The sequence below is a fragment of the Triticum aestivum genome, chromosome 1D (assembly GCF_018294505.1).
Source record: "Triticum aestivum cultivar Chinese Spring chromosome 1D, IWGSC CS RefSeq v2.1, whole genome shotgun sequence".
Classification (NCBI taxonomy): domain Eukaryota; kingdom Viridiplantae; phylum Streptophyta; class Magnoliopsida; order Poales; family Poaceae; genus Triticum; species Triticum aestivum.
This window is the reverse complement of record NC_057796.1, coordinates 311,157,175-311,169,325: the sequence shown is the minus strand read 5'-3', so window position 1 is coordinate 311,169,325 and position 12,151 is coordinate 311,157,175. Positions and strand designations below refer to the sequence as shown.

Sequence of the window (12,151 nt, the reverse complement as noted above, 5' to 3'; positions counted from 1 at the left end):
GAGAACATCCATCTTGATCTTGCCGATCGGGGAACAAGACAGGCCGGGTATGATGCCATGGAAAACGGTCCGGCTTGGCATGAGCTGCTTCGCCTTGAGGTTCAACTTCTCCATGGTGTCGCGGTACAGTATGTTGATACTGCTTCTGCCATCAATCAGGACGCGGGAGAATCGGGCAGCCCGCCTCTCTGTTGCGAGGGTGACATCCAACACCAACGCGTAGGAGCCAGGGGACGGCATCACCTCTGGGTGATCGGCCCGGCTCCAGTTGATAGGCTTTTCGGACCAATGCATGAACTTGGGGTTGCTGGAGGCGACCGCGTTGACCTCTTGGTGCTGTCGGCGCCAGCTGCGTTTGTCTTCAACCTGGCTCGGGAAGACGACGTAGGCGGCATGCTCATCAAGGAACTCATCCTGAATGGCTCCGACTGCTGGTCGAGCAGCCGGCTACTGGGGGGCTGGAGGCGGCGGGCCGAGAGGCGGAGGCGGCACCAGCCCCTCGCCCTTGGAGATCCGGGTGAGCTAGTGGCACTTTCGGGTCGTGTGGTTGGACGGCTTTTCGCCGCTGTGGAACTTGCAGGGGACATCGAGAGTCTGCTCGTAGGAGAAGGCCGGCTGCCAAGCCGGCCTGCCGCACTTCTTCTTGGGAGCGGGCCGCTCTTTGGGCTGCTCGTCTTCGACTGTGGCCACCTGCCGACTGGTGGAAGGCGGCATAGGGGCCTTGCGCTTGTGGTCGTTCTGGTAGGGGCGCCGATTGGAGTCGCCTGCCGGCGTCTTAGGAGCCGGAGCGAGCACCTTCCCAGAGGCGTCCACTCGGAGCTCGGTCTTCATCGAGGAGTCGGCTGTGGCGTACTTGTCTGCAATGACTAGCAGCTCGTCGAGGGTAGCCGGCTCATCACAGAGGAGTCGGTGCTTGAGGAGGGTGCCCTCTCGGCACCCGGCGGTGAAGTATTCGATGGCCTGCACCTCGTGCACCCCCTCGCAGGAGTTGCGGAGCTCGGCCCACCGCGTGAGGTAGTCGCGGGTCGATTCGCTGGGCCCTTGGACGCATAAGGAGAGCTGGCGGGGCTTGGGAGGCCGCTTGTACGTGCTGGTGAAGTTGCGGACGAAGACTTCCGTGAAGTCCAGCCAGCTGTTGACGCTGTAGGGCTTGAGGCTGTTGAGCCAGGTGCGTGCCATGCCTTGCAGCATGAGAGGGACGTACTTCACTGCTACGCGCCTATTGCCGTTCGTTATACTGACGGTGGTAGAGTACTCGATGAGCCAATCTTCCGGCTTCACAGAGCCGTTGTACTTGGGCGTGTCTCTGGGGAGCGAGAACCCTTTGGGGAAGGGCTCGTCGCGGATGCGGGGGCCAAAGCATGGCGGGCCGACATCATCTTCTTCTTCCAGCGCCAGGGATCGAGCTAGGCGGTCGATCCGGTGGCGGGCGTCGTTCTCGCTGACTCCTTCGCGGTGGCCTAGTCGGCCACCGAGAGTCGGATGCGTGACAGGTGGCGGGGTGGGACATCTCTCTCCACGAGGCGGGGGAGGAGGCGGATTGCCTTGGCGCTCCACCGCTCGAGGGCGGCCTTCCGCGTCATGCTCGATGGTGATTCGAGTCCGGCTGCGGCTAGCAGCCGGCTCCTTGTCTTTCCTTGCGCGGGCGCCGCTCGCAGTCGGCGACCGGGATGTCGCGGCATGCTCTCGGCGTGGGGGAGGACTCTCAGCGTGGGCGCCGGCTTCATGCCATTCTGCGGCCGCATCGATCAGCTGCTGGATACGTCTTGTCATGTAGGGGAGCTCACCAGCCCCCAGCCCGTTCAGCTCTTCTGCGGCCGCCTGAGCGGCTCGCAGATTCTCGAGCGGTGTGGCGTAGACCGGGCGGTCTGCCCCCAGCATGCTGGCGATGGCCGCGCCGCGCTTCTTGACGAGGCCGGCTCGGCTCGGCCCGCCGTGAGGCGGCGTACCAAAAGCGGCGCGGTCGACTTCGCGCTGGTGGGCCTCGGTGAGGCGTCTCATGGAGGCTATCTTCTGGCCCTCCGCGATGAGGGCGAGGCGGCGTGCCTCTAGGGTCTCGGCGTCGGCATCGGCCGGGATGGGGACGGACAAGTCATGCATCGCCGCTTGTAGGGCGTCGTGGGCGTTCTCGCCCGAGTCGGCGACGTGGCTGATGACCAGCACCTCAGTGACAGCGCTGCTGCCGCTGTCAGCTCGAGGGAGAGGGTCGTCAAAGACTACCACGTCGGAGGGGTAGGCGTCGAACGATGCCGTGTCGGAGTCGACAAGCATCGGGTCGGTGGAGCCGACCGACTCCAAGTCTACAGCAAGTTCGCTGGAGACGTGAAGCTGGTCGAGGAGGCTGACGAGGCGGCTCTCGGGGTAGTCCGTGCCCGCGTCGGACGCGGGCTCGTCGGAGATGCGAGTCTCGCCAAGAAGATCGGCGAGGCAGCTTGCCGCACAGGCGTCGTCGACGCCTTGCAGCGCGTCGGGGCAAGCGTCGTCGGGCGTAGCAGGCTGGCTGCGCTCGCGGGGGAGAAAAAGGGTTCCTGTCCAGAACAGGTCTCCGGAAGACGGTGCACCTGGCCCCACGATGGGCGCCAAATGTCGGGTGGTAGGTGCGACATATGCCAACGGGTGGCTTATCATTGTGGGAGCCAGTAAAACATCGCCGGTGCCTGGAAACGGGATGAGGCGAAGACATGCACGCCGGCGGATCTTACCCAGGTTCGGGGCTCTCCGTGGAGATAACACCCCTAGTCCTGCTCTGCGGGGTCTCCGCATGATCACCAGATCAATACAAGTTGCTACAAGCGCTCCTAGAGCTGTTTGGATAGAGGAAGAGGAAGGGCGAGGCTAGCTCTCCTTTTCTCTCTAGGTGGTGTGTGGAATTCTATTAGATCCACCCTTTGCATGGGTGCCCCGGGGGGTTTATATAGGCCTACCCCCGAGGGGTACAATGGTAATCCGGCTGGGCGCGGGCCCCAGCCGTCAGTGTCTATGCTCGCCGGCTTCTCCGCCGGTCATTGGGGCCCGCCGACTGGTGGGTCCCGCCGGCTGCCGGCCTCTTGGCCGGCAGGCCGGCCCCACTGCTTGGGGGGCTTTGTCGGCGGCTGGTTACTGTTGCCTCGCCTCTGATGACGAGGGCTTTGTCGAGGTAAGCGTGGCTACAGTGTCACCGCCTTGCGAGCTCTCACTGTAGCCTTACCTCGTCTTGTCTCGTTAATGGGGCGCATGCTTCGAGGGAGGGAGGTAGCCGGCTATTGGGAGCCGGCCACATCCCTGGCCGACTAGAGGAGGCCAGGCCGCCTTCAGATGTCTCTCTGGCAAAGGGGCCCGCCGCCCACGGACCGTACTGGCACCTGTCGTGGGTGACATCGAGGCGAACATGGCTACAGTGCCGCGCCGGACGGGGGATGGCTGGCCCGTACGGCGCCCTGTGGCCATGCCTGTTCCGGGATTCGGGGGTAGTGGGCTGTACTGTGGCCACACCCCATCCTATCGCCGCTATGTGGGTACAGTCTTGGTGGGTGCAGTCTTGGCCGGCTTCTGGGAGCCGGCTTTCTTCGTGGCCGGCTTCTGGGAGTCGGTCCTCTTGGGGCCGACTTCCTGGAGTCGGCTATCTCGTATCTTTCTTGGAGGAGGTTTCTGAGGCTGGGTCGCCTTCTGGGAGTCGGCCCTCGGCCGGAGGAAGGAGGCCCTATGCTTTGTATGCTTTAAGGCTTGAATGGCCTGGTAATTTTTTTTGAAGAGCCAGGGGGAGTCGGTTAGGCTACTCGTGGCTATTTACTCCGACATTGGGAGTTAGCAGCCATAGTACATGCGTTGAAGACGTGGAGACATTTTCTCATCGGAAACCATTGTGTGGTGTACACAGATCACAAGAGCTTGAAGTATATCTTCACGCAGAAGGAGTTGAATCTCAGGCAGAGGAGATGGTTGGAGCTCATTAAGGATTATGATATGAAGTTGCATTATCATCCCGGAAAGGCTAACGTAGTAGCCGATGCGTTGAGCCGCAAAAGCCATGTCAATACACTCATGACCGGAGAGTTACCCAAGGAGTTAGCGGAGGATCTTCGTGAGCTATGTTTGGAAATAGTTCCGAGAGGTTATGTAGCAGCATTGGAGATTCAATCTACTTTGATGGATAAGATCAGGGAAGCTCAGAAGATGGACAAGGAGATTGCCGGGATAAAGGAAAGAATGAGCAAAGGAAAGGCTAAGGGATTTCGTGAGGATGAGCACGATACCTTATGGTTTGAGGACCGCGTATATGTGCCTAATGATCTGGAGATCAGGAACTTGATTCTGCAAGAGGCCCATGATTCACCGTATTCGATTCACCCAGGAAATACCAAGATGTATCTGGATTTGGTGGACCGGAATGAAGAAGGATATTGCGGAGTATGTAGCAGTTTGTGATGTATGTCAGAGAGTGAAGGCAGAACAACAGAAGCCAGCGGGATTGTTACAGTCGTTGCCGATACCCGAATGGAAGTGGGATAAACTAGGCATGGACTTTATCACGGGATTGCCCAGGACTCGTTCAGGCTATGACTCGATATGGGTTGTAGTCGATCGTTTGACGAAGGTAGCTCATTTCATCCCAGTTAAGACCACTTACACCAGTGCTAAGTTGGCAAAGATATATATGACCAGGATCGTATGTCTACATGGAGTTCCAAGGACCATTGTATCAGATAGAGGAACCAAATTTACCTCAAAGTTTTGGAATCAGTTGCATGAGACTTTGGGAACCAGGCTAGAGTTCAGTACAGCCTTTCACCCGCAGACAGATGGACAAACTGAGAGAGTCAATCAAATTCTGGAGGACATGTTGAGAGCTTGTGCGCTAGACTATGGATCTAGTTGGGACGACAATTTGCCATATGCAGAGTTCTCCTACAACAATAGCTATCAAGCCAGTTTGAAGATGGCACCTTTCGAAGCATTGTACGGCAGGAGGTGCAGGACACCATTGTTGTGGGATGAAGTTGGAGATCGCCAGTTGTTTGGACTAGATTTTATTAAAGAGTCTGAAGAGAAGGTTAAGTTGATACGCGATAGACTCAAGGTAGCCCAGTCCAGGCAGAAGAGCTATGCGGATTCTAAACGCAAGGAGACAGTTTACGAAGTCGGAGACAGAGTGTATCTTCGTGTATCACCACTCCGAGGAGTGAAGCGCTTTGTAGTTAAGGGAAAGTTAGCCCCGAGATTTGTGGGACCATACAAGGTTTTGTAACGTATGGGAGAAGTTGCTTACAAGTTGGAATTTCCCGAAGGATTATCAGGTGTTCACGATGTGTTCCACGTTTCTCAGTTGAAGAAGTGCCACACAGAGATGGCTGATATACCTCTGAGAGATACAGTGCCACTGGAAGCTATTCAGTTGGATAGCGATTTGACCTACGAGGAGAAACCAGTCAAGATTCTTGAGTTTGCCAGCCGAGTCACACGCAGTAAGGTTATCAAGTTCTGCAAAGTTCACTGGAGCCACCATACCGAGGATGAAGCCACCTCGGAACACACTACTAGAAAAAGGCTTACTAGTGGCGCACCAGTTTTGCCTACTAATGGCGCACTGCTGGTGCGCCAGTAGCATCACGCCACTAGTAATTTTTACTAATGGCGCACCGCTGGTGCGCCATTAGTATCTGGTACTCTAATGGCGCACCGGGCAGTGCGCCATTAGTATAGGCCACGGTGCGCCATTAGTATGCCTCCCAGGGGGCCATATATACCCATGTGCTTTGCCATACTAATGGCGCACTGCAGTGTGATGCGCCATTAGTATCCTTCGGCATACTAATGGCGCACTGCTGGGTGATGCGCCATTAGTACCCTCTGGCATACTAATGGCGCACTGCTCTGGGATGCGCCATTAGTGTCCTTTGGCATACTAATGGCGCACGTTGGCGTGATGCGCCATTAGTATGTATATTAGGGATTATTATTTTTTCTTTTCTGATTTTTGCACAGATTACAAAATATATTATTGGACAGAAAATAAGTAGCAGGACACAGCAACAGCAGATTCATCGAATACAATAGAAGATTAGTCTCCGAATACAATTCATCATATTAGTCTCCGAATTCAAAAGACCGAACGAAGATAGAACATTACAAGTCTCGAGACCGCGAGTAGCGAGTTTGTCTTCACATTACAAGTCGATATCGATCATCTAAACTACCATCACATAGAAGAGAGATGCGGTCATCACGATGAGCATCATCGCGATGAAACTGGTCTTCATCCGGTTCCTCCAACGCTCCCTCCTCTCTCCCGCTAGATAGCGCGCGTATCTAGATTCCGCCTCCGCCCTAGTGGTGTACCCTTTGTAACTGTTACCGCTGAAACGGTGAACCTGTCTCCGACACTCCTCCCAGTCGTCGTAGACTCCGGGAACCTTACCCTTGTACACGACATACGACGGCATCTCTATGCACTAGCCAAACAACAGACAATACATAAGCAATATATAAGTATGCAACAAAAGGATCGGAAGAGAAAAGCAAGACATCCATAGCACGATTCATGGTCCTACTAACAAATAGCATCGATTACATCTAAGTTGAACGACTGTCCAAACCAAAGAGACATACAAGTTCACTACAGTTTAATTACAACATGAGCTAATGAATGTTTCAGAACTACACATAGCATCACAACTTTCGACTCGACTCATGGGACCGGAGCGTGGATGAAGCCGCCGTCTGTCGTGATGGTCATGAAGTCGCGGGCGTTGTCAGCCTGCATTTGTAGCGTTGTGTCTATCTCGCTGTTGGACGGTTGAAATTTGAGGTAGAACTGCCCCGAGGTACGAAGGACATCTTGATGGATGATTTCTGCAAACTCCGACTGGATGCGAAAGAATTCTTGTCGGATGTCCGCGTCCTGGATTGCCCCCAAGCTTGCGGCCCAATCTTTGAGATTATTTGGTAGCAGAAGGTGATTATGGTCCCGCACGATCGCCCGCATGTGATGGAGGGCGTAGTAGGCATCCTTCTGACCGCCAGGCGGCTGCTTGACGTAGGGGAACGTCGTATTGTGGGTGAACACGTGCCTACCGTACCTACGAACTGGCCTCTTAAAGGTGCCTCCAGATGCGGCGTAGCCGGGGAGAGCATCATCAAGAACTTTCTTTATATTTGTGTAGTCTATCTTGGAGTCACGGTCCGGGTCGAGATACGTGGCCATGGAATATTTCGGGCTTAAGAGGATGAGTGTGCAATGTGTGTCACTGCACAGAACATGGAATGTTAGAAAAAAAGAACGATCGAAATCTAAGAAATCATATGTTACGGGGCGGTTAGGAGATGACTTACTCGGGAAAGTAAGGCACGAGGAAGTTATCCTTATCTGGGTTTGCCAGAATGACGCCTTCGAGGTGTGAACTCGCGACTTGCCGGTCCCCAGCGCTGCCCAAGATCTTGGCACGCATGTAGAAGGGGTCGACTATCACAATGTCCGGGGTCTTGTCTCTAATGATCCGCATCTCCATACTCAGCGAAAACAGCCGAACGAAGGTGTAGTGCAGCGGATGAAGGTTAAGCATAGCAAAGATGTCATCAAATCGCAGGACGATCGTACCCCCGACGGCGCTATCCACAAAGCCCTTGCCCTCTGGCACCTTGGCCACGAAAACCGGGTATGCCACATCATTCTCTCTGAGACGCCGCTTCTCCAAAGAAAGAACACTGTCATGCAGACTCCGCATAGCACCGGTTGCAGCATTGAGCATATTTGTCGGTAGCATCGGCCTACCCGCCACATGCACCCTCCTCGAGATATCCTTAGGTGAAGGTGGTCCGTCCTGAGCACGGATCGTACTCGGTGCCGGTTGGCTCGCACTGGCGCCCTTGTTAGTCTTTCGTTTCCGTCCCTTCTTCTTGATCTGCTGTAATGGGATCGAGTTCTGCTCACAGACCGCCTTCTTGAGCGTGTTGGGGCTGATAATATTTGGCACCTCAGCTATCTGAGGCTCGGTGAAGGCGGCAGCTGGAGGCGTCTCCTGAGAACTGAACGCCAGACGACGCCTGTTGCAATTGGGTTTCTCCGCCGTACCAGCTAGATCGCGGTCGTCTTTTTGAGGGTTGGGTTCTTGAGAAGGAGGCCCGCAGAACTCGTCACCGTACCCATGCTCGGCAAAGTACTTATCGACGTTGGTAAATGTACCGTCGTCGTTGTCGTCGTCGTCCGGATCCTGTGCCATATGCATGTTCGGATCCTGTGCCATAGGGATGTCCGGCAGGTCCGGTAGCGTTGCGGCGTTCTTGCCATGGCTTGGCGCTGGCACGACTGGCGGTCTTGTCTGTGGGGTGGTGTCCCCCGCCCCCAAACGAATCTGGCTCTTCGGCCAAAGCAGGGGCCAGCTTACACAGGCGCTGAGGGTCATCACATCATCTTCGTCGGCCCCAGCGGGTCGAATCGGAGGTAACAACTCGTCGCAGCCTGGCAGTACCCGAACCAGTTCAACCCTATAGAAGGTGGGTGGCATCGGATTACCGTGGAACACGCGGTTGCCCGGTTGAACGATTCTGCCCTTGGCGACATCGACCAACTCGCCGCCCACGAAGTGCAGGAGAGTGCAAGGAACATCGGTGGCGCCCTGCGAAAACATGTAGGGCGTCAGGGATGCCCAGTCAAAGGCAAGGAGATGAAGTCATCGGCCGAGAGGCTTAGTTACCGTGATGCCGTCGAGCTCGGCTAATGTCGAGGCACCGCCAACGGCGGGCGTGCGCGTGCAACTGACGGAGGGGCCGCTTGCTGGCGAGGTGCCGGCCGGCGTACACCCAGGTGCATTAAGCTCCAATGCCCGTGCCGGCGCCGGAGACACGAATACCGCCTCCGCCGGAGACACCAATGGCGCCGCCTGCGCGTTGTGCGAGTTGCTGGCCGTGAAGCTGGGAACCGGGGGAGGCCCCTGTTGGCCGCCCGCAATCCACGTCGTCAGCCCCTGAATCAAGGTAGGCACAATGGCGGTGAGCGTCGTTCCCAGTTGTTGTTGCACTTGCTCTTGGACAATCTCCGGAATCCGCGCCACTTGTGCCTTGAGTTCTTGAACCTCGCGCGACTGGCTTTCCGAGCTGGTCTTTTTCTCCTTTCGCCCACCAGCGGTATAGTATGACGACCATTTTGTGGACAAGCCTTTGCCGGCCACACGACCAGCTGACGACGGCTTACTGAGCTTATCCTTGTTTTTCATTACGTTCAACGCCCTATTTAAAGGGGTGTCAAAAGGGGAGCTCTGAGATGACCCCGCGCTACTGCTTTCAGCCTCCTGCGGAAGGAATGTGAACCATTTAGAAATTTGGCTTCATTAACTAGAATGCAACCATATATGTAGCTAATTACGCGGGGGTGTATTCCTTACCAGAACTTTCTCAAGCGCCTTGGTCTTCGGATCCGTGGTAAGCTCCTTTGTTACCGGGTCCTCCTTGTACCGGGCCCTGACAAAGTTCCTGGTCTGCTTGTCAGGGAATTTCTCGAAGCGGGGCGGTAGGCCTTGCTCGGCACGCTCCGCGTCCTCCTTGTCCCATATAGGCTCCGCCACTCTATAACCGCCGGGACCGAGTTGGTGGACCCCTAAGTTCAACTGCCGCATTTCTTTCCCCCACTGACTTGATTCGGAGGTTGCGCTGCTCTCGCACTTGATCTTGAACTCCTTGTAGTCATCTTCGCTCATCAAAGGATATTTCGCCTTGATCTTCTCATAACTATCACCTTTTTCAATCATTGCCTTCACCGTGCTTCTCCATGTAGACAGGGCCGTGCTCATCCTCGTGAGGGCGGCACTGTTCACTTTATTCCCTGAGAGGCGTGTGTTTGCAAACTCATTGGGGAACTTGTATCGTTCGTGCAGCTTCGTGAAGAGGAGGCAGCGCAAATTCCCTCGGTCCTTATGCCTTAGGTTCTCGGTGTTGATCGAGACGGTGCTCCGGAGAATGCACCCGAGCTGAACCGAGTACCCCTTGACTACATGTTTGGGCGCCGTTGGATGCCCGTCGGAGTTCACTTCAGTAAATTCCTCCTTGACGGTGCCGAGCACGTTCGGGCGCCGGTCCTTCCGTTGCCTCTTCGGTTGGCTGCCATCTGTGCGTGCGCCGCCATCATCAGTGGTGGCATCCTCGGCGGCACCATCAGTGGTGTCATCCCCGACGCCACTAGGGGTTGTGTAGTCAGGATCGGTGTCTTCCGCGGCGTCCCATAGCGGTGAGGTTCTTCCTCCATCTCCTGGGACAGCTCCCAGAATTGCTTGCCGCCCGAACCGCCGGCCTCATCGTTGTGGGCCATGTTTCGCTCTAAATAGGAAAAAAGTTTGGTCAAAAAGTTGGTTATTGTCAAGGAACAAGATCATGGTCTCATCATTTAGGGTTTGTCGACACCGAGGCATCCTAAAAGCTAAGCTTTTATCATTTAGGGTTTGTCGACGCCGAGGCACCCTAAAAGCCTAAGCGTACATCATTTAGGTTCTCATCGACACCGAGGCACCCTATAGAAGCCAAGGTTTCATCATTTAGGGTTTGTCGACGCCGAGGCACCCTAAATGCTAAGTTAAGTTTTCATCATTTAGGGTTTATCGATGCCGAGGCACCCTAGGTTGGGGCTAATCACTTGGCACTAATCACTTGGCTCTATTGCCACCTATGTTGGGTTTATCATCTAGGGTTTATCGATGCTAAGGAGAATTCTAAGTTGGGCGTAATCACTTGGCTCTATTGCCACCTATGGTTTAATGCAGCAAGAATGGCGGGGCAGTCGATCCTACTTAACTAAGTACTAAGATACCCCGGCCCATGCATTAGTCGCAAGTACCCCATATGTCCTATTTTTAGCAAAGTCATGCTAAATCTCATAGGGAAAATTTCAGCATGACCTTTGCTGAAAATAGGACATATGGAGTACCCGAATTTGCCGGAACGGAAGTTAATCGACATTCCAGCAAACTCAAGGGCCTCTCGGGGTACCTGCAAATTCATCACGACACAATGGTCGGAGACAAAACATGATGGGCAGGCCAAATACTCATGTCACAAGTAATTCAGAGGCATCACAATAAAGCAACACCCTGCACTAGCCTAAAAACAAGTGAAGTTTCACCCATATAAGAACAACTTTATAAAATAAGAGAAGTTGCTAAATTTTTTGTATCGTTCATACACACTGGAGTACAATGCTTTATAATGTTCCATCATCATTACAGAAATCCAAGAAACACATGGTCTTGAGGATATTCTTTATGACTGATTGTTTCAGTTTTACATGCAGATTTTGACCAAAAAACACATGGTCTTTTTAACAGTTTTCAGTTTGGACAGAATACTGAAAACTACAGTTTGGACAGAATTCCTAACACTTTGGATATAATATAGTGTTATAGGATATAATATAAATGAAAATTAATTTTAAGACAGAAAAATAATAATTTCGGTGACCCCTGCCAATACAACTAAAGAATATGACAAGAAAATAACTAGAGTATAAGTTGGCAGTAATTTTGCTAAAAAAATTGCATACAAACTAAAGAATATGACAAGAAAATAACAATATACACTTTTTGCTAAATTTGGAGTTACTTCCTATAACAGTGATGATGACAGAGTAGTGTAAAGTATATTCTCCTAGCAGTATGTTCCATCTTGTAAAAGAAAAGGAAAGAAAAATTGTTTTCTAGGCACAAAAAAGAGACCTTTTACAGTACAACAAGTTATTTTGGACCGTTTATTTTTTTGATCTAGTGACCCAGATTTGCTAATACTACACCAACAATTGTTTTCTAGGCTAATACTACATCAAGCAAGCAGAGTGTTGAATGATGGTGACAGAGCTCTAGAGTTCACATGACACTTCCATTAGTTCATAGCAGTAGCACAGAGGAAGGAGGAAGGAGGAGAGGTACCTGGTCGCCGGAGGGGTCGGGGTCGGGGTGGGCCGCGGTCGAAGGAGAGCAGGGGCCGGTGGCGGAGGACGGCAGGGGCAGGCGGGATGGGCGCGTCGGGGCCGCGCTCGCCGGCTGCTGCAGGGGCCGGAGGAGGCCCTCGCTCGTCGGAGGGAGGAGGAGAGGAGAGGAGCGGGCGGCGCGCGCTCGGCCGATCCCGTTCGGGGGGCGCGGGGGCGGCGGGGGTGGAGTCCCGCGGGGGTCGGGGCGGCGGCGTTGAGGCAGCGCAA

At 54.1% G+C, this 12,151-nt stretch overlaps 1 protein-coding gene across 1 annotated transcript; it reads right to left on the bottom strand.

Annotated features, from left to right (window-relative positions):
• Positions 1-5,830: 5,830 nt before the first annotated feature.
• On the bottom strand, positions 5,831-9,188 carry LOC123169022 (uncharacterized; the record flags this gene model as incomplete). Its single annotated transcript, XM_044586882.1, has 5 exons — positions 8,826-9,188; positions 7,950-8,186; positions 7,309-7,796; positions 7,060-7,223; positions 5,831-5,850 (listed from the first exon to the last, which is right to left on the bottom strand). Coding segments are annotated over exons 1-5 (1,272 nt in total), but the record flags the coding sequence as incomplete, so codon positions are not given.
• Between the last annotated feature and the right edge of the window lie 2,963 nt (positions 9,189-12,151).